Source organism: Lactuca serriola, chromosome 5, assembly GCF_051521515.1.
Source record: "Lactuca serriola cultivar US96UC23 chromosome 5, Lser_US96UC23_V15, whole genome shotgun sequence".
Lineage (NCBI taxonomy): Eukaryota > Viridiplantae > Streptophyta > Magnoliopsida > Asterales > Asteraceae > Lactuca > Lactuca serriola.
In genome coordinates, this window is record NC_136412.1 from 251,114,453 (window position 1) to 251,137,567 (window position 23,115).

At 40.7% G+C, this 23,115-nt stretch overlaps 1 protein-coding gene across 1 annotated transcript; it reads left to right on the forward strand.

Annotated features, from left to right (window-relative positions):
* Positions 1–3,225: 3,225 nt before the first annotated feature.
* LOC145053994 (magnesium transporter MRS2-3-like) lies at positions 3,226–5,792 on the forward strand. The gene is made up of 6 exons (XM_079002128.1): positions 3,226–3,792; positions 4,221–4,454; positions 4,564–4,692; positions 4,767–4,927; positions 5,017–5,212; positions 5,298–5,792. The coding sequence occupies exons 1-6, from the start codon at positions 3,361–3,363 to the stop codon at positions 5,598–5,600; spliced, it is 1,455 nt and encodes a 484-aa protein (XP_078858254.1). The 5' UTR covers positions 3,226–3,360; the 3' UTR covers positions 5,601–5,792.
* The last annotated feature ends 17,323 nt before the right edge of the window (positions 5,793–23,115 follow it).

Sequence of the window (23,115 nt, forward strand, 5' to 3'; positions counted from 1 at the left end):
AGATTACTAAGGCTAAAAAGTTCTCTATCATAAATTCACTATTTACGTCTCCTGGTGCCGTGCCGGTTTTGCCGTAAAACTTCGACGCGCCATAACTTCTTCGTTACAACTCGGATTTCGGCGTTCGTTATATGTATGGAAACCTTTAGACATATTCTACAACTTGGTTAAGATTATTTATTCTAAATAATCTTTTCCTACGACACTTATTGCCTCTAAATTGACTAGCTCGGATCTACTGACGTTACAATATATATATATATATATATATATATATATATATATAACTAGTCATATATTAAATATCTTATTTTATATAAACTGCATTTTATATAAATTGTAACTAGCTTATTAAGATATAAATATGAATATATAAATATCTTATGTTATATAAAATTACCTTTTATATAAATTGAACTAGTTTATTAAGATATATAAATATAACTTATAAATAATCATACTTTTTGATATATTTTATAATTTGTTATTTTTTCAATAAATATTATTTTCATAAATAATAAATTCACAAGTAGTAAAATATTATTTCCATGAAATAATAATTTTCTAATTAAATACAAGTGTTGATATATTTATTAATAATTAAATTATACTAATATATAATCAATTGATGGTAACTTGCTATATGGTGTGACCCCATATGATCATATATTATTAGCAATATCATTCTATAATTACTCTTGGACATATAAGATCTTTCACAAGAGGCAGAGCCCCTGGCTAGGGTCGAGATGCCAGGTCGGCGCGAAATTTTTTATATGAGTTATTTTGCTATATAAAAAATGCATTAGAAATCTAATTTTTTTGAAATAACCTAATTTTTTGACTTTGTTTTGACCCTTATAGAAAGAACCTGAATTAGTAACAATTTTCGGACATCAAACTGTTTTTTGTGACAGTTTTCAGACATACAGCTGTCTGGTGACAGTTTTATGATGGAAAATGTACTTAACTAATCTTGGTCTTCATTTGATGGTACACACGAAATTCATAACAACTAGATTTTCTGTTCTCGCTCTCAATTTTTGAGTCTTATCCGATTAAAGATTGAGAGTAACACCCAAATACTTTAATCTGAAAGTGACACCACAATTCTCAGAATTTGAAGTCTTTTTATAACCCAAATTTCTAACATATTTATGGCATGACATATATATATATATATATATATATATATATATATATATATATTTATTTATTTATTTATTTTTGATTAGTATGAAAACAAAAATAAGTGATGTTGTCTATTTTCTAAGGTAAATGATATATTTCTCATTTAGTGAACGATCATTTACTCAAAAAAAAAAAAAACTTACATCGTTTTTTTTTTTTTTTTTTTTTTCAATATCAATCTAAAAACAAAGTAGATAAACGTCATGTCACAAAACAACCACTAACTTTTAATAAAAATGTATATCTGAGTAAATCTTAAACGTAACTAATGTTTTTCTGTATATAAACTAGGGGTGAGCATTTGGACCGGACCGACTCTTGGACCGGACCGGTTATGGAGAATTTTGTGGACCACGGACCGGACTGGATGAGTTGTGTTCGTGTCCGTGTCTATGTCCGGGTCCAAGTCCGGGTTTTCCGGTTTTTAGACCCGTTTGGACCGGTGCAACTTTAATTGCATAGAGTATAATAAGTAATCTACATTGATGTATAATATTATAACTTGCAAAATTAATACGTTTCCGTTTCATGCCTAACTAATCTACATTGATGTATAATATTATAACTTGCAATTTGCAAAAATTAATTTTCCAAATAAAAACAACTAACATATAAATCAAGTTCACTAACAAAAGTTAAACAATTTTAAGACAAACATACAAAAGTATTACCGTAACAACAAAAATCATAGTTTAAACTTTAAAATCAATCAAACTAATAAACTTCATAAACTCATAATCTAATCTTCCATTGTGCAATCTCTACATAAACACAAATGAAAATGTTGTTAGTATTTAATAAAAAGTAATAATTGTATAAAAAAGAATAAAGATTGTAATTTTTTTACCCAAAGCTATATCATTATCGTTCAAGATGTCATCAACGTTGTCAACTATCAGATTTGTAGATTTTATCACCCAATCTTGGGTGCATAACAAAGCTTCAACTATCAATGTCGATAAACTAGTCTGATACTCACTTACAACTCTACCACATGTGCTAAACGCGGACTCGGAATTATAGTATAAAATAATACTAAAAAGCTGAAATATTTCAGCTTTGATAGCTCTACTTTGAAGGATTGTAACTCAGTGAATATAATACCAAAATAAACAAAATTATAGTCTAAATTCATCTACAAACTATAAAATAAATGTTGGAAAAAACCAGAGGTCAATCCGACTTAAAACGAATGAGTTATGAGTGTTTAAAAAACGTCACGAATTACAAAATCTTGCTGAAAAGCTGAATTTTTTCAGCTTTGATAGCTCTATTTTGAAGGATTGTAACTCAGTGAATATAATACCAAAATAAACAAAATTATAGTCTAAACTCATCTACAAACTGTAAACTAAATGTTGAAAAAAATCTCCGGTCAATCCGACTTAAAACGAATGAGTTATGGGTGTTTAAAAAATGTCACAAATTACAAAATGTTGCTGAAAAGCTGAATTTTTTCAGCTTTGATAGCTCTACTTTGAAGGATTGTAATGTGGTGAATATAATACCAAAATAAACAAAATTATAGTCTAAATTTATCTACAAACTGTAAACTAAATGTTGGAAAAAACCGCAGGTCAATCCGACTTAAAACAAATGAGTTATAGGTGTTTAAAAAACGTCACAAAAATTTTAATCATGTCCAACCGGTTCTAAACCCGGTAAAAACCGGACCGGACCGGAGAGAAATCTTAGAACCGAGAACCGGCCCGGGGGTCCAAAAAACGGTTCGGTCCGGTCTGGTCCACCGGTCCAAATGCTCACCCCTAAATTATAAACAAATGTAAAGATTTTTTTTTATTTATTTTTTGTTTTTTTAACTATTGATAGATAAATAATTATATTTTTCAGTATTTTATCTTAAAAATATATAAACAAAACTAGTGTGATTTGAATTTCTATTTTGTTTTGTCTTTTATTTCCAGGTCACCAATCGATTATCGTTAAATGAAAAAAATAATAATAATCTTAAAATAAAAGTTTACAAAATCAATTTACCTTCTAAAAACTAAAAAGGTTATCACAAAAGGTTGTTCGAACTTTTTGTTCGGGGAATCGTTTCCTAGTGCAGTTGGGATCCGAGTTCCTACTTCATACCCTAGTTAAAACTTAAAATTGAGGAACAACAGTGGGTGAGTTGAGTGGGTCTATTGAAATCAGTGTGTCATCATGAGGATAGCTCATCCTCCGGTAGCCGTCGCATTCGCCGCCACACCGGAAGAAGACATCTTCGACTCCGTACGAACTGCCGCCGCACAGCTGAATGTTGGTGGACCAGGTCTCCGCAAAAAGGCCACAGGAGTCAGGCCATGGCTACTCCTCGATTCATCCGGTCAGGCTCAAATTATCGAAGCCGGCAAACACGCTATCATGCGCCGCACGGGGCTACCTGCGCGCGATCTCCGCATCCTGGACCCGATCCTATCGTATCCCTCTACTGTTCTTGGCAGAGAACGAGCCATCGTCATCAATCTGGAGCATATCAAGGCCATAATTACGGCACAGGAGGTGCTGTTGCTTAATTCTAAAGATCCTTCTGTTACTCCCTTCGTTGACGAACTTCAACGCCGTATCTTGCGTCATCATCAGGCTACCTCTCAGGTTCTCTTTAATTCTTCTCTAGCATCGTTTAGAGATTATTTGCCCGTGTTTGAATTTATCGATATCTCTAAATAATTGAACTCCCTTTATTTCCGTTTAGTGTTGTTTGAGTTCAGCTTATCCGAATCAAAACCGTGATTGCGTGATGTTTATGGAGTGTCGAATAATCTATTGGCTGAATAACGCCCTAATTCAATTGCAATCACTAAAATTGTTCTTCTACGTGAAACCAAATTGATTGTCAATACGAACACTAGTCGATTTGATCTGGAAATTTAACCGGAAAAAAACATTTGCTTACTCCTGATATAGGCTGTATCAATGTAATTGCAGTCAGTATCTCTATATCTGCACCTCCATCAAGGTGTTCATCTATGTATTACAATTTGTAGTTTACCTAATCTTAATGTTCCTGGAACTCTGTTTAGGAGGGATTGGTAGACGGTGATACTGAGTGGAGACATTTGTATGATCTGGGAGAACCACGTTCAAGAGAAGTTAGTCCACCAAGAGTATCATCAAGCATCCCAGAAAGAGGCCATGAGGTTAAACCCGATGGAAAACATTCTTTTGACAAGAGAGATGGACCAAAACTTCTTCCATTTGAGTTCATTGCACTTGAGGCATGTCTAGAGGCAGCTTGCAGCTCCTTGGATAATGAGGTGAGAGGTGGTTTTATGACTCCTTTTCTTCTCCTCCTTCTTCAGTTCTTCTCTTCTTCTTCAGTTCTTCTTCTTCTTGACTCTGAATCATTTTCATATCTTAAACTAGGCAAGAACATTGGAGCAAGAAGCACATCCAGCACTGGATAAGTTGACTGGAAAGATTAGTACTCTGAATCTGGAACGTGTCCGCCAAATCAAAAGCCGATTGGTTGCTATTACAGGACGTGTTCAAAAGGTTTTTGGATTCATATTTCATACTTCATACTTCAAATCAAAATGGCATCACTTGATAATATTTGACTGATTCAGGTCAGGGATGAATTAGAGCATTTACTAGATGATGATGAAGACATGGCTGAAATGTATCTAACCGAAAAGCTAGAGCAACAGCTTGATGATGCTTCTTCTTCCACTTTCGTCAACGATGAAGATGTGGATGAAGAGATTCTTCAAACAGAAATTGATGACAGGTTTTTGAGTCTCTCTATCTCTTTTTTTTTTTAAATATATTTTGGTTGATGTTGTTAAAAACTATTGTTATATGTTAATAATATATCAGAGTTCCTGGTGAGGAATCAATCGATCAGCAGCCTGAACAACTTTATCGAGCCAATACACTTGGGAGAGAAAGCCGTGGGACCCGCACCAGTACAACACGAAGTGGTCATAGCAAACATCTTGATGTTGAAGAACTTGAAATGCTTTTGGAGGCTTACTTTGTTCAGATTGATGGCACACTCAATAAACTATCCACAGTATGTGACTTGGTTTTCTTTGTTGTTAAGTAATAAGTATAGAACAGGTGTAAGTGGTGTTATATTAAATTATGGATTATTACAGTTGAGGGAGTATGTGGATGACACGGAAGACTATATCAACATAATGCTGGATGACAAACAGAATCATCTTCTCCAAATGGGTGTGATGTTGACGACAGCAACGCTGGTGGTGGGTGCATTTGTGGTGGTGGCGGGAGTTTTTGGAATGAATATTCATATTGAGCTTTTCAACGCTGACACTGGCGCAGAAAAGGAAGTTGGAATGCGTAAATTTTTATGGACAGTTGGTGGTGGGACAACTGGCAGTATCTTCTTATATGTTGTCGCCATTGCTTGGTGCAAGAGCAAAAGGCTTCTAGAGTGATCACACGTGTCTGTGTTTTTGTCTCCCAATAATAATAAATCAGTTACCTCTTATTATTATTATTATTTCTTAGTAATAATGCCGATTATGTATTTAGAAGTATTGATGGTTGTATATAGTCGAAGTCTCTATATTGGAATGATGTTCGGTTTTTTTCTTAACCATGGAAGGACTGTTTTTTCTTTTTTTGAATGGAGTTTCAGTTGGATGCTAATATTTTAGGTTTAGTTAAAAATTGTATGTTTAGTTAAACATAACATGCAAAAACCAGGTTTTCCGGCGCCAGGTCACAAAAACGTGAGTTGGCGTTGCCGATACTAATAATTCTTATTGAATGTTCGACGATCTGGTTACATTTTATTTAACTTGAATATGAATCATATTGAATTATCGACCCTTGGGGGATAATATGGACTACTAGTTGTCTAGACTTTCATTTTGAAAAGTGAACTTTATACGGTGGATTTATTATTTTAAAGGTAGTTTTTGGATAGCTTAAGAGTGAACTTTATACTACCCTCCTGGCCCCCAGGTTTTGCTATACATACATGTATATATGTATTTCAATCAATAGATTTTGATAACAAATTAACTCCAAAAAAATCATAAAAATAAATCTTATTTAATTATTTTATCGGTTAACTAAGGAAACTAAACAAATAGTCAAACCAAGATACAGAAAATCACCGAAGAAATCAAATCAAAACTAATAAAATTAGGATAAAAATTGATTAGGAAGTTAAAACTTTATAAAAAAACAATACTTTTCTAATATACAATTTATCAACACAATGTTTGAGAAAGCACAAAACCCTATCGTCAGTGTTGCCGTAAAAAACTGCTCACCGGAAAATACCACCGATGCCGGAGTGTTCACCACTCCATCTCGCCTTTAGCTGAAACCTGCTTCTAATTCCTCCGACATTCGGTTTCTGTCTCTTGACTGACCTTTGTACGGTCTTCGTCACTCCTCAACTCTCTCTACCGTTCAACGATTGCTATTCCAACCAACAACCTCCGTGACCAGTGCTTCCTCTCCAATGGACTTGTGCCGATCTTCGTGCTCTCCGGCTCTCCACTCGGACGGCTTCTACACTCTCATTGTCGTACTTGTAAGTTTCTCTCTCTAACCTCGTGTTCTTTTGTTTTCTTTTCTCTCACTAGAATATGATATGATGAACTTTGAAAAGAAAATGTAATTAGTATAGTTAAAAGCCGCAACAAAGTTTTTATTAATTATTTAGTGTATTCAATTTAGGGGTGAAGTATCGTCACAAAAGTCTGCTCTATTATTAGTTTACCCTACAATGTAGGTTAAAAAGTGAAAAATCTTAAAAAAATCATATTACTAATATATATATATATATATATATATATATATATATATATATATATATATATATATATATATATATTATATGATAATTTTGTTAATTAAATGTATGCTAATTTCTTTATTAAATTTAAATTAATTTTGCTATTTGTTGATTGTCATCAAAGTATAAGTATAGTTTTTGTAAAATAGGTTTAATAAAATCAAAATAGTTAGTTATTTGTTAAAATGCAGTTGTGAATTTGTGAATTGTAAGTTTATCTGTTATTTTTTAATCGTTAGTAAATTGTGTTATGTAGTATAAATTAAAATGAAAAAGAAAATCAACTATTGACTGTATTTTTAAAAGAAAACATGCAAAATTTTCTTACAATTCCTAAAAATCGCCAATATTGTTTTGGTTTCAAATACTCCTAGGACTAGAGCTTATCTAGAATTGAAAGACTTTGAACTGAATTTAACTTGTTTATATTGTTCTGGTTTGAAGTTTTGGTTCCGGCCCCCTAGTTCTGTTGTTTGTGTTCCGCCCCTGGGAACAACTTCTGTTTTTCCGCCGGACCACAGTCTTGACCTCTGATCGAGCTACGAACACGAGTAGGTAGGCTAGGGGGCGGCAGACCTGCGACTTTGCCTTCCGCTCATAAGTAAGCTTTTCTCCACAACATATTTTGACTATGATCTTCGCGTCTTTCATTAATGAATGACATTGTTAGATATCAAAGGTCTTTTTTTTAGTTACAAGTTGGGAGTAACCCATTTGGCTAACAGAGAGATTCTAATCTAACTACGAACTAGGAGGTCTTGGTTTAATCCCAGGCATAGGAGATATATAGTTATTAGTTATTTGCCTAGTTATTTGCCGTTAAAAAAATTGCTAAGTTAACTATTTTTCTAAAAGAGATTATTTTAGAAAGTTTGGTAGGCATAAATTTTCCTTCAAAATTTTACAAAGCAACAAACTATGATTTGGCAACGATCGACTCTTTCCCTAATAAAATCTGTACACAAAGTGTTCTTAGACTAAAAAAGATTGAATCCTGCATAATTACACTTCATATCTTTCATGGTTTACGTAACTGGTTTTGCTGCAACTGAGTACCAGAAACACAAGAGTTGACATACGCGAATTGATCTTTGAATTTTGATTCACCCTCTGAATAATCTACAATAACACTATCACCCTCTCCCACTAAAGATGTGCAATTTCCCACCTGTCAAAATTCATTTTAGCAGTAACCACATAATGTAAACCTTATAAAAAACAGAGGGAAAGAAAATGATTACTTAGGAAAACTCGAAGAAGGGAGAGGTAGTGGCGTCATCAAGAATACTAGGAAAATCTTGTATCTGTCTTTGAAAACCTGTTTCGTTAACGCCATTGTTGTCACATTCTTGTTCTTGAACATGCGGTGACCTGAAGATGCATCTGAAACCATTGACATATCATCATCTTCTTCATCGTATATGGAATTTTGAAGAGGATCCAAAGTGTAGATCGAGTGTCCCAAGTACAAAGTCCAACCCGATCCACACTCATTGTTGCATTCTGATCCGAAATCTTATTCGATTAATTATTTTCTATTTTTGTTGTAAAGATTTGAAATTTGAGATGGGGTTTTATCATGTCTTTGATTTTGTTGAAGAAACTTAGAGAGAATGAAATGTGTGGTGATCGTAGAATAGTTTTTTCGTGATGTACAACACTTGAGAAGGTAAGGTGTTGTTTGTTTTTTCGAAACGAAAATGTCCGAAGTCTGTGAAACACCTCTGCAACCCTCTGTGGCAGACGAGCTGGACCAAACGCTGCAACATTTAATACAAAGTCTGTTTGTTTTTTAATGTCTGCAGACTGCTGCAGTAAGTTAAAGTAAGATGTGAAGAGGTTTGAAGTAGTTGGTCTACTACTGCGCCACGCAACACACGTGCAACAATTTTTAAGTCAGAAGTCTTCTGAAAAACAAACAGCTGCGAAGGGCCAAGTGCCGTGTGTCTGCTGCGCGGCGCAACAATAAGTGGTCTGAAGTGGTTTTTTAGAAAAAACTAACAACACCTAAGTCTCCCTGTTAACCGATAAGTGCCACTTGGAACACCTAAAGATGGAAAGGCATCGTTTGACAACACGTTAACGAATGTCAACCATTCATTGTTTGGCTTTTGGCGGTGTTGGATATCATGACCTCTCGTTTTTTGTGTTTAGGACTGAAAACATAGTTTATGTGTTTTTTTTTATTGATTTTTGGATTGTAGGATGGTAATGGTTTGATATGGGTTAATAATCTTGTTGACAAATAAATAGTCGAAAAAGAAAATTAGACGGCACGCAAACGATCAGGCGATATCAAAATCAGACAAAGAAAATAGTATGCAAGTTAAAAAGGGTTACAAATATTACTTGATAAATAATTACCGAATGAAATGTACTTTTATATTTTATATTAGGTTATAACCTATGTAATACATGTTTGATAAATTAAAATAATATAGATAATAACTATAACAAAAATATTTTAAACAAATTTATAAAAGGGTGTTTATAAAAATATAAAAAATGAAAACGAATGAGTGGAGTAGATGATTATTTATAATTAATTGATTACTTATTTTTATCAAGGATCACAGTAATTAATTACTAAACATTGAATTCAAAATCTTTATTAATAATAATGCTAAATTTAAAGGACTTAGAAGAAGATTTAAATTTAAACGTAAAATCATAGAAAAAAACGTGTGTCATTTTAGAGAGTAGAAAAAAAGAAATTAAAAATTATAAAAAAAATGACAAAGTGATAAAATTTATACTATTATTAGAAGAGATTCACTTGAGCAGTGAGTAGTTGAAAAAGAAATGAATATTTTTTATGTACATTAAGGTTTTTAGATGGGTAATATTAATCTGGCACCAACCCAAAGCCCATGTCCAAACTGTTTTTGTTTTTGGGAAGCTGCACTGAAAGAAGCAGTGATTCACACTTTCTTCTTCCTGATTACAAAATGTATAGAGAACATTTTGTGTACTGACATCGTGCAGATGTAGATTAGGCAACAATGGAATCCGATTTTACACAAGTCTCCAAGAAAATATTAGAGGGCACTCAAGCGATTAGGTGATATCAAAATCAGAAAAAGAAAATATTGTGCAAGTTAAAAAGGGTTACAAAGTTGATAAATAGTTATTAAATGCATATCTATATTCTATATTCTATTCTGGCCCTAATGCATACATGCATTTGGTTTATTTGAAAGGAAATGAATGCTACTATTTACAAAATAAAAGGCAACCTAATCCATGGAAAATGATAGATGAAATTCAATTAAACATGTTTAATTGAATTAATTTTCGAGAAAAAATTATGAGTATTAATTGGCACAATTAGTGCTGCTCCTCTTCTACTTATGGATTAACGTAATTGGGTCTATGGTGCAGATGGGGGTAGATTTCTTTATAAAAACTCATCTTGGTGTGTGTTTAGGGCATACCAAGATTGTAGGGATGTGTTGGGTTCTTTTGGTGTAAGTATTTGTTCTTATAAACAACGTAATTCAAACTCTAGGTTTCTACGATTGCTTGGTATTTCTTTTCATTAGGTTGATGTTCTTTCATGATATTTTCCAGTAGTGTGTGCGTTTGGTGGTATATTAATCGTTTTTTTGGGTTATTTTATTCTAAGTGGTTCGTTGGATCTTAATGTTTTTTTCAGGGTATTCTTTGGTAATTTGAAATTCTCATTTGGAAGTGGGTTAACTGATCTGTAAGAAAAGGGTTGAGATAAATAGTATTTTGGTGTAACCTTGGTGTTGTATAACTTCACATGAATGTATATGCTTTGGTGTGCATTGCTTACGTTTAGGGTTAAATAACATGATTATATTTGGCAACTGCTTTTGCTGTAAATTTTTTCCTTGGAAGTTTGTTCCTAATTTGGTGGTGGGTGATGTTTATGAAGTTAGCTTACAAAATGATGTTGATGACCTTTTTATCCCCCAAGATATTCTTAGTGCCTATCTGATATCAAGAACGGTGGTTTTAATGCTTGTCATGTTGTTGTTGATGTAACGTCCCATTTTTCAAAATAAAATTTTCATTTTTAATAAGATAAAATCATGATCTCCACAAAACATAAGTATCAAATAGTAACATCCCAAATGTAACATCCAGAAATCAGGTATAACTATTTAATCCCTATTCTTTTCCAAGTTGTCAAAACTAGCCCATGGAAGGAAATTGTAGCAAATGAGTACGCTGCGCGTACTCATGAGCGTGATCTTGACGCGGATGCTACCCAGTACGTTGGGCGTACCATAGTGTACGCTGGGCATAATGGGCTCAGACATGAAACCCTAAATGAGACTTGAGAACTATAAAAGGAATGCTATAGCCTCCATCCCAACCACCATTTCCAGTGAGTGGAACCCTAAAAGAGCTAAACCTTCGTTCTAAACTTGTGTGTGTGTGTGTTTGAGCTTGAAAGTGTCCTTGTGTGCTTGTGAAGAAGAAGAGAGGGCCTTGAAGAGGAAAGATTGGAGTCCAAGCTTCTAGATCTGAGCTAAACTGAGTGGGGAGCTTCTCACAAAGGTAAAAAGCTTCAAACTTTACCACGCTTTTTTTATGAACATCATATAGGAGCATTTTTAGGGTTTAAGTCCCAAAGGCGGAGACTTTTTGAGCAAAGGAACTCCATGGACCTTGATCTACCCCATTTCAGTGTATTTTGTGTTGTAGATCCATAAAAATCCAATCTTGGATGTTAAGATTAAGTCATACAAGTAACGACCATAAAATTCCAACCAATTTAAACTTTTCAAAAACAACCCGATTTCATAAAATTATTATAAAAAGGTTTTCAATACAATTATTTCAGAGTCTTCCCAGAACCACATTATAAAACATAAACATGAGGAGCGGTACGATCACGCATTTGCCTTACCACGGTCTCCTGAAGAACCTGAAAAACATTAAACCACAACTGTAAGTCCGAAAGCTTAGTGAGATATCCCCAAAATACCAACCACATATACCATACACGCATAACATGCCATAACATAACAGAACGCAGAACAGCCATGCGCTTTGGGTCTACCGTGTGACTGGTCCGCCGCACCGGCCAACAGTCCACCTGGTCCACCCTCCGAGTCTAGCCATATACATCAAGTCTATAGTGTGATTGGTCCGCCCGCACCGGGCCATCAATCCACCTGGTCCGCTCTTTGAGTCTACAGTATGACTGGTCCGCCCACACCGGGCCTTCAGTCGGTCTGGTCCACTCTCCGAGCCTCGGCACGTCTGGTCCGCCCTCTTGGGGCCTACAGCCTATCCGGACAGCTCGCTGAGCCTTTGGGATACCGGTCCGCCCTGGGTATGTTGGCCTACAGCACAAAGCAGGTCCCACCTCAACCCAACCCCAGTCCAACAACTATGTGCACATAAACATTCAATCATATAACATATCGCATCCAATCACACCGATCTAACAGATCACATAGCATAACATCATCCTAACCAGGATACCGACCTAACCGGTCACTAGCATATACCATCCTAACTACCAGGATGCAACATAGAAAAACAATAACATAACAACGATACCTGGATCACAATCCAATAAAGGGCCGACCTTGGTGCTGTAGACCCTGTCGATATAGTGAGGATAACTCACCTCGCAACTGCCGACTGAACAGATAAACCCAAGCTGCTCCGACCACTGATACGATCTCCAACATTGGCAAACACCAAAACTCTGAACTCAAAACAAAAGCCAACAATTACCAAAATACCCCTGGAAATCAACTGGTCAACCCTTGGCTGACTCTACTCGCCGAGTCAACCCGATGACTCGTCGAGTCCCCATGCACAGAACTTCCCCAATCCGCGACTCAACTCGCCGAGTCACCCCGAGACTCGCCGAGTTCAACAACTCTGAGTCCTTTCACACTCGACTCACCGAGTCATCCCTTGACTCACCGATTCACAGCTCATCCAGAAGAAAGGTTAGGACCTCACGACCAGACTTGCCGAGTCCAAGAACAGACTCGCCGAGACCAAGGCTATCTGCAACCAACTCGCCGAGTTCCTGCCCATATTCAACCAACTCGCCGAGTTGTTCTTCCAACTCGTCGAGTTCCAACCTATCTTCAAGCAACTCGCCGAGTACACCCTTGTGACTCGCCGAATACCCCTAGATCTGAAACCATACAGAGGCTTTCCAAGCCATGCAGAAGCTCTAAACCATATATCTACTCTTTTACAAGCCATCCATCACGTAAAGTGGCAAACTTTACGTGGATCCAAAGAGATCTATGCATTTTACACTCCAGGGCTAGGGTTTGGGACAAAAGAGCTTCACTAAACACTCAAGAACAGGGACTTTAATGCACTCTAGACCTTCTCCATTCCAGATCTGAGGTAGCAACCTCAGATCTAAGCTTCAAACTCGAAATACCACAAGCTAAACTTTCCACACACTCCAAAATGATGAATCTAGATGAATAACAGCCTAAGAAACGAAGTAATACCTCAAAAGGAAGCCCCAACAGAAGAGAAATCCGAATCTTAGCAAAGCCCCTTGCTCCAAGCCTCCTAAATCTCCAAGATCTCCTCCAAAATCTCTTCTCCAAGGTTCAAGTGCACTCAAATCCCTCACAATTGCGTCTTAGGGTTTTCTGGACTTCAAGAGAGGGTAAAGAGGCTGGGAAGAGGGTATAATGTCCTTTATATAGGGCTCATCCCCCGAAATTAGGGTTTTCTCCACTCAGCACCAACTCGCCGAGTCCATCCATGCTACTCGCCGAGTTGGTCACTTAACACGCGACCAGAGTCGTGACCCTACTCGCCAAGTCCACTTGTGGACTCGCCGAGTTGCCCTTTCCCAGTTACACTTTTAGCCCTTCAACTCTACTCTTGATATTCCGGGATGTTACAATTCTCCCCCACTTAAATTTGGCTTCATCCTCGAAGCCCGCGTCAACACATCTCCAGGACTACTCTCTCAATGCACCACCTGACATTGACCAGGTCAAGTTCCTCAAAGCACAACCACCGAAACCCATACCCTAATAATTTTTTTTCCGTGGTTTTCTGATCACCGCCTCAAGTCGGCCACCGGCCTCGCCCTATGATAACCACAATTACCAACTTATCAATTGAGTATCATTGCATGATACCTCACTCACTCCAAATCACCACAATCACTCGACTCATACGAGCTAGAAATAACCATGAACCAACGAAATTCCCGGCCTGAGTCCAACTTTATCCCCTCCATGATGACTGGATGACGCATCCTTCAGCCTCAGAGCAACTCCCATGAGTTCTCCACCGCAGTCTCATACCCATGCTGAACTGGCTCTAGCATCTTCGGGTTGGGAAAACCCGATACACTGACGACACCTCCAAACATTCCCCCCCCAGGATGAATTTCTACCGCATACATAAATCCTTGATCAAAATCAAACTGGAAATCCAAGATTCCATCCCTGCATTCCTTCCGAGCCTTTTGGCTCTACACCCACATAAATTTCTTCCGTGACCTTAGCGACCATCCCACCCGGATGTGATTCCATACCACAGCCGCAGACACACTTCTCATCAACCATGATTAGAACACCCCAATCATAACTCTGCACTACTGCTTTCACTTCCGTGAACTTATACTCCCTCTCGGAGCTACATTCCTTTCCCTTCCCTTATCAAGGAAATCCACTTGGCTGCCTTGTCACTATGACAAGTGCCACGGTGTTCACCCAATACTACACCATTCTCTTATAGCATAACCGCTATCTCATGCACCACACATGCTCTGGATCCACTCGCAAGGACTCTCAAGTCCATGCTCTACCTTCCACTCACCACGATCAATACCCGGGGCCAGACCTTCTGACACTAACACATCGCGACATACTCAATCCATTTCTTCTTACCGATCTCTCAACACAAACAGAGTCTTCAGCATGACTGGACCGCCTTTCCAGTCCTTCAGACCATCTGGACCACTCTCGGAACCTTCAGCAGGTCTGGACCGCCCTCCAGGGCCTTCAGCCTGTCTGGACCGTTCTCCGAGCCTTCGGACTGACTGGTACGCCCACCGGCCTTCAGTCTACTCGGACCGCTCAACCAGCATCCAACATCCCGAATTATCCCTCCAAGAAAACTCTCCCATGCATATTGTTCTAGCCCTCTAGGGGTTCCGAACTCTATCTCCACCCTACATACTCATTCCCGGCCCGATCCCAGGCCTTCCACAAATAATCACCCTTGGTCTGTATCTCGCCCCGCATACTTGTCACTTACTCAAACCAGCCTATACTCTTGGCTGACAGAACCACTGCTGAATCCCAAGAAGCTAAGCAACCTCTCATGCCCATCGACCTTTCGGAGAATTTTCCAATTCTCCCCCACTTAGAGCACCGACTATCAACTACCGGTCGCCATCACCGACCTCCCTCAAGAACCCTACACAACACAAACACTTACACGTGAGCTGATTCCCACTAGAGCGAGCAACCTTCACTAAATCACATTTCAACACAAATCATCTCGGCTTGAAAGAAACCCGACCTTCAGCAACCACTCCTCAGACTGCAGATGATACCCGACATTCGGACTAAAAGCCAAATTCCCACTAATAACCCTCATGAACGATAACCAATGAAATTCCCAACACCAACCCCTTAACCATACCATAACCCTCAAGGAACAACGAATACAATACCAGAAACCACACAACGAGACTAGCAAATATACAATACTCCACAATAATCATAAAATAACAAGACATCAAGAAAGAAACATACCCGCAGCTGCATCCGGCACTGCCCTGACCTCCTCTGCTGTGAGCTGAAAAGCACGACTCTGAGCCCTTGGGGGCTCCGCTCCACCCTGACCTTCGCCCGTGATCCTCAATGTGGCCGGTGCTGGAGCCTGCACCGGTCCTGCAACAAGATGTGGACAGTTGACCCTCAAGTGTCCAACCTGATGACAATGATAACAAATCCTCAAATCTCGACCCGGGGCTGCCTGCCGACAATCCCTCGCATAGTGCCCCTCCTTTCTGCACTTGCGGCATGCACCACCGAACCTACAAACCCCGGTGTGACCCTTCCCACACTTCCCACAAGTGTGCTTGCTCTGATCTCCCAATCTAGAATCAACGGTCTTGGACCGTTTCGGTGCTGGCTGCGACTGCACCGGAGCCTGCCTCTACTCTCGCAACTGCAACTCAATCTCCAACTCACGCCGCCTGGCGGCCTCCTGCAACTCTAACAAGGTCTCGCACCTTTGCGTAGACACAAACTTCCTAATATCCTTCTTGAGCATACTCATATATTGGGTCATCTGAGCCTGCTCCGAAGCAAAATCGGGGCAAAACATCGCCCTCTCAGTGAACATCCTGGTGATCTCCGTCACCGACTCCGAATCCTGCTTCAGCTCCAGGAACTCCTGAGCCAACCTCTCTCTCTCAACCCGCGACACATAATGAGTACTAAACATCTCCCAAAATTGACCCATGAAACCAAAGCTCTCTGCGCATCCGAATACGACCCCCTGGTCAATCTCCACCAATCCTTTGCCCTGAGCCTTAACAGGTTCAGAGCACACCTCACCCTCTGATCAGCAAGGCACGAACACGTGAAGAAACACCCCTCCACGTCCGACAACCATCTCATAGCAACAATCGGGTCCTGAACCCCGTCGAAGGTAGGAGGCTTCGTATTATCGAAGTCCCGATACTGAAAACCCCGACCAGCTCCTCCCCCTGCCGCTGCTACAGCTGCTGTAGCCACCGCGGCAGCCGTCTCTGTGAGGGCCGCATAGCGCTCATTAAAATACTCAACCATGGCGGTCTTGATCGACCCAAACAGTTCCGACAACTCAGCTCGGAACAACGCAACAACCTCATCATGCAGGATCTCACGAATCCTCGCATCCAACTCGCATGTGCTCATCTGACCAATAACCTTGGGCGGTACTGACCCGCCCTGAACTCTCTCTCCTACTCCCGATCCTGACCCGAATCCACTCCCAACATGCCTTGGAACCTCCATACTGAAAAACACCACAAGATCTCAGATACTTCCCACTATCCCGAGAACCAACTCCCAACCCAACCTTAGAGGTCATGGTTTACCTGATACGTATATGGGTCCTGTGCTTTCAGTAGTACGAGCCCATACTACCTTCCACACCTACCCATATTTGTATTAAGTACTACCACAACACCCTAGTGAAAAACATACATAACAAGCACTCAACCCTCACTCCTAGAGGAACACTGTAAATCTCCCACAAAGGAAACCCTAGGCTAACAGGCATCATAAATCAGGCAACATTATCATGAAATCCAGAAGATCCCTAGCCTAGTACTAGCATGCTGTTCTATCAAAGCTCAAAACAAATATCATGTATGGTATTTTGGGGTTACTTCCTGGCTTCGGCTGATCGTACCTCCGCGTCCTCCTTTACTCATTTTGAAAACCATTTTAAATTCTCTTTTGAAAACCCTCCTCGATTTGAGACTGGATTCACACGAATGTTCCTCCAATTCACTCAAACCAAGGCTCTGATACCAACTTGTAACGACGATAAAATTCCAACCAATTTAAACTTTTCAAAAACAACCCGATTTCATAAAATTATTACAAAAAGGTTTTCAATACAATTATTTCAGAGTCTTCCCAGAACCACATCATAAAACATAAACATGAGGAGCGGTACGATCACGCCTTTGCCTTGCCACAGTCTCCTAAAGAACCTGAAAAACATTAAACCACAACTGTAAGTCCGAAAGCTTAGTGAGATATCCCCAAAATACCAACCACATATACCATACACGCATAACATGCCATAACATAACAGAACGCAGAACAGCCATGCGCTTTGGGTCTACCGTGTGACTGGTCCGCCGCACCGGCCAACAGTCCACCTGGTCCACCCTCCGAGTCTAGCCATATACATCAAGTCTATAGTGTGATTGGTCCGCCCGCACCGGGCCATCAATCCACCTGGTCCGCTCTTTGAGTCTACAGTATGACTGGTCCGCCCACACCGGGCCTTCAGTCGGTCTGGTCCACTCTCCGAGCCTCGACACGTCTGGTCCGCCATCTTGGGGCCTACAGCCTATCCGGACCGCTCGCTGGGCCTTTAGGATAACCGGTCCGCCCTGGGTATGTTGGCCTACAGCACAAAGCAGGTCCCACCTCAACCCAACCCCAGTCCAACAACTATGTGCACATAAACATTCAATCATATAACATATCGCATCCAATCACACCGATCTAATAGAGCACATAGCATAACATCATCCTAACCAGGATACCGACCTAACTAGTCACTAGCATATACCATCCTAACTACCAGGATGCAACATAGCAAAGCAATAACATAACAATGATACCCGGATCACAATCCAATAAAGGGCCGGCCTTGGTGCCGTAGACCCTGTCGATATAGTGAGGATAACTCACCTTGCAACTGCCGACTGAACAGATAAACCCAAGCTGCTCCGACCACTGATACGATCTCCAACACTAGCCAAAACCAAAACTCTAAACTCAAAACAAAAGCCAACAATTACCAAAATACCCCTGAAAATCAACTGGTCAACCCTTGGCTGACTCTAATCGCCGAGTCAACCCGATGACTCGCCGAGTCCCCATGCATAGAACTTCCCCAGTCCGCGACTCAACTCGCCGAGTCACCCCGAGACTCGCCGAGTCCAACAACTTTGAGTCCTTTCACACTCGACTCACCGAGTCATCCCTTGACTCACCGATTCACAGCTCATCCAGAAGAAAGGTTAGGACCTCACGACCAGACTTGCCGAGTCCAAGAACAGACTCACCGAGTCCAAGGCTATCTGCAACCAACTCGCCAAGTTGTTCTTCCAACTCGCCGAGTTCCTGCCCATATTCAGCCAACTCGCCGAGTTGTTCTTCCAACTCGTCGAGTTCCACCCTATCTTCAAGAAACTCGTCGAGTACACCCTTGTGACTCGCCCAGTACCCCTAGATCTGAAACCATACAGAGGCTTTCCAAGCCATGCAGAAGCTCTAAACCATATATCTACTCTTTTACAAGCCATCCATCACGTAAAGTGGCAAACTTTACGTGGATCCAAAAAGATCTAGGCATTTTACACTCTAGGGCTAGGGTTTGGGACAAAAGATCTTCACCAATCACTCAAGAACAGGGACTTTAATGCACTCTAGACCTTCTCCATTCCAAATATGAGGTAACAACCTCAGATCTAACCTTCAAACTCGAAATACCACAAGCTAAACTTTCCACACACTCCAAAATGATGAATCTAGATGAATAACAGCCCAAGAAACGAAGTAATACCTTAAAAGGAAGCCCCAACAGAAGAGAAATCCGAATCTTAGCAAAGCCCCTTGCTCCAAGCCTCCTAACTCTCTAAGATCTCCTCCAAAATCTCTTCTCCAAGGTTCAAATGCACTCAAATCCCTCACAATCGCGTCTTAGGGTTTTTTGGACTTCAAGAGAGGGTAAAGAGGCTGGGAAGAGGGTATAATGTCCTTTATATAGGGCTCATCCACCGAAATTCGGGTTTTCTCCACTCAGCACCAACTCGCCGAGTCCATCCATGCTACTCGCCGAGTTGGTCACTTAACACGCGACCAGAGTCGCGACCCTACTCACCGAGTCCACTCGTGGACTCGCCGAGTTGCCCTTTCCCATTTACGCTTTTAGCCCTTCAACTCTACTCTTGATATTCCGGGATGTTACAATACATGAGATTAGGGATTAATGAGGAAAGAGGATATGTGTTTGAAGTGATTGGTGACCTTTACAACCATGCAAAGGCTTAAAGGTTTTGTATTTATGGCTTAAGAGACAGTAAAGTGTCTGGATCTTAGATATGAGCTTATGTGTTAATCTATTCAGAACAAAAATCATGAAAGTATGAAACTGGGAATTACGCTGGGCGTAATCCCAGTACATGCCGCGTAGGGGGTCGAGTACCCTGATTCTGGATGACCACGGAGTACGCCCCGCGTACAGAGCTGGTACGCTCAGCGTAACGCCCTACAGTTGACTTACGTTGACTTTTAAGGTTTGGTCAACGTGTGGACTTTTGGACCATTAGAGAGGTAAAATGGTCTTCTAGCCTTCTGAGAGAACATAGGAAGGGATTGGTCTAGCCTTGAGAGCCATTATTGATTTGAGATAATTACTTTATGTAATTAGGCAGGGGCTAGGTCATTGTTTCGAGTTCGGGGATATCGAGCACGTGAGTTACTAGACATCATACGAGGTGAGTCTTCTCACTATACCTTACCTAGAATGGTAATTATGTGTGACCGGAAGGTCTTATGTGCTATTACGAGTATGTGATATATGTTTCTATGTATATGTTATGTATGTTATGAGTAGTATGGTATGGACCGGAAGGTCAGCTGTGGATGGACCGGAAGGTCAATATGGTATGGACCAGAAGGTCGACAGAGTAGGACCGGAAGGTCTACTCAGATTGTGGGACCGGAAGGCCCCTAAGACACATTGACCGGAAGGTCTTGTAGAGATATAGCCTTGAGTGGCTTATGTGCTGTATGTAGTATTTTGGGGAACTCACTAAGCATTTATGCTTACCGTGTTATGTGATATGTGTTTCAGGTACTAGCGAGGATCGCGGGAAGGCGTCAACATGATTTGTACACACTGACAAAGGATTTTGTATTTGAGATTCTGGGATATGTTTTACTGTGATAACATTTGATACACTGGAGTTTTGAGATGATTTATATGAGATATGTTATGTTTGAAAAATGAAAAATTGTTTTAAATTTTCACGTCGTTACAAGTTGGTATCAGAGCCTTGGTTTGATGGATTCGGATGCACCTTCGGGCGTATCTGAACTCAAACTGAGGATTTGAGAAAAATTTTCATAAAAGGAACAATTTTTTTTCTAAGAAGAGTAAAATATTTTGAGAAAAGCAAAAAGGAGCAGTGTGTACGATCAGCCAGCGCCCGAACGATGATATCCTAAAATACCCTTACATTATGTGTTATGAGATATTATGTGATGTGTTATGCATGATAGAGTAGGCTAGGTAAATCATATCTTAGGACTAGGGTGGCCAGATATGTGATGCCTTAGCCTAGGAGTTTATGCTGCTGTGAGTTGCTTTGAGTGCATGTACGTAGTAGAGAGTAGCTTGTGAGAAGTCTGCTTGAGAGTAGGCTGAACTCAGGGGGTATAGAGTACTTGCGAATTGGGATCCTAGGAGGAGGACTTGGTGTGGATACGGATACGGTGTGGAAGGTAGTATTGGGCCCGTACTACTGAAAGCACCGGATCGGTAAACATCCCAAGTAAGAATCCTTAGGGTGCTAAGGAACAAGTAGGAACGGTTGATTGAGTGTGAGTAATCTCGGTTGAGTCTCTGATTATTTTATGTCATATTTCAGAGGCATCATGGTGGGAATGTGCCACAACCCATGAGGCAGTGGTACCAGTGGTACTAGCGACGAGGAGATTCGTAGGATGATTCACGAGGAGGTGGCCACAACCATTCAGGCTGAGATACTGAAGATGTTTGGGTCTATCATGACCATGCTGATTGAGACATTCAACGAGCGATATGCTGCTCTGACCAAGGCTACTGCTGCAGCCACAGCAGCTGTCGCCGCTGCTAGGCCGCAAGGGGGTGACTCGTTGCTGTACCGAGAGTTCAAAAACACGAAGCCACCAGATTTTGATGGGAAACAGGATCCGATAGCCGCGATGAGGTGGATATCTGACGTTGAGGGATGTTTCTACACTTGTTCCTGTCCGGAACATTTGAGAGTACGGTTCGCGCTGAACCAACTTCGCTTCAGAGCGAAGGACCGGTGGAAGTTTGTGACAACAGATTTTACTCTTGCAGAGCTTACTGTGGTGACCTGGGAGAGGTTCACCACTCTGTTCAGAGACGAGTATGTTCCCCCGGTGGAAAGTAAACGTTTGGCCCAAGAGTTCTTGTCCCTCAAGCAGGGGATGGAGTCTGTGACAGTGATCACGTGGATGTTTCATGAGAGGGCGTTGTTTTACCCTGAGCACGTGTCTACCGAGCAGGCACGCATGAGTCGATATTTGAGCGTACTGAGGAGAGACATTCGGGAGTTCGTGGTGAACCTGACGTACCGAACATTTTCTGAGCTCCAGGAAAATGCTCGGAAGAGGAAGATTGAGATAGAGACCCAGGATAGAGAGGAGGCCGAGTCTTAGAGGAGGGACAGGCGGCTGGTGCAGTCTCAGACGGCAGCCAAGCGGGCAAAGCCCTCCGATGCGAGATCTGGAGGCCAGAAGGGCCACCCTTGTGGGAACTGCGATAAGGGACATGATGGAGTTTGTCGAGCAGGTGCTTGCTACAAATGTAGTAAGGAGGGGCATATAGCCAATGATTGCCCCATTGGATTCATGGTTTGATTTCATTGCAACCAGACTGGCCATAGGAAGGCTGAGTGCCCGCAGTTGATTCAGGGATCAACGTAGGGATCTGTGCCTTCTACCACTCGAGCTACAAAGAGTCGGCCCGTGAAGGCTGAGGCACCGAAGGCTCGTGGCAGATCCTTCCAGTTGACTGCGGAGGAGGTCCGCGCACCACCTGATATTGTGGCTAGTATGTGATCTTTTGCTTATTATTTTGTTTTTATATATGGTGCTTATATGTGATATGTTTAGGTACTTTTCTTGTGAATTCTGTACCTGCTTTGGTGTTATTTGACTCGGGTGCAAGTCAATCTTTCGTGTCATTAGCGTTTAGTCAGCACATCAGTATCCGACGAGTAGCGTTGAGTCGACCTCTGCGAGTTTCTATAGCTGAAGTGCGAGCGGTTTTTGCTACTGATGAGATTCGAGGATGTGTACTCGAGATTTTCGGTGTTGAGTTCCGGATAGGTTTGGTACCGATTGTGATGGGGGATGTCTGAGTCATCGTGGGCATGGACTGGCTGAGCTGATTCGGAGCTGTTATCGACTGCGAACGTCAGTTGGTGAGCATACGAGACCCTAGTAGGGGAGTACTTACGGTGTATGGAAAGTGTACCCGATCTGGGTTAGCATTTTGCTCGGCTGCCAGAGCGAGACAGAGTCTACATCAGGGCTGTAGAGGGTTTGTAGCCTATGTGATGGATACACGAGTTGCCGAAGAGAGGCCGAGTTATGTCGGTGAGGTTTCGATAGTGC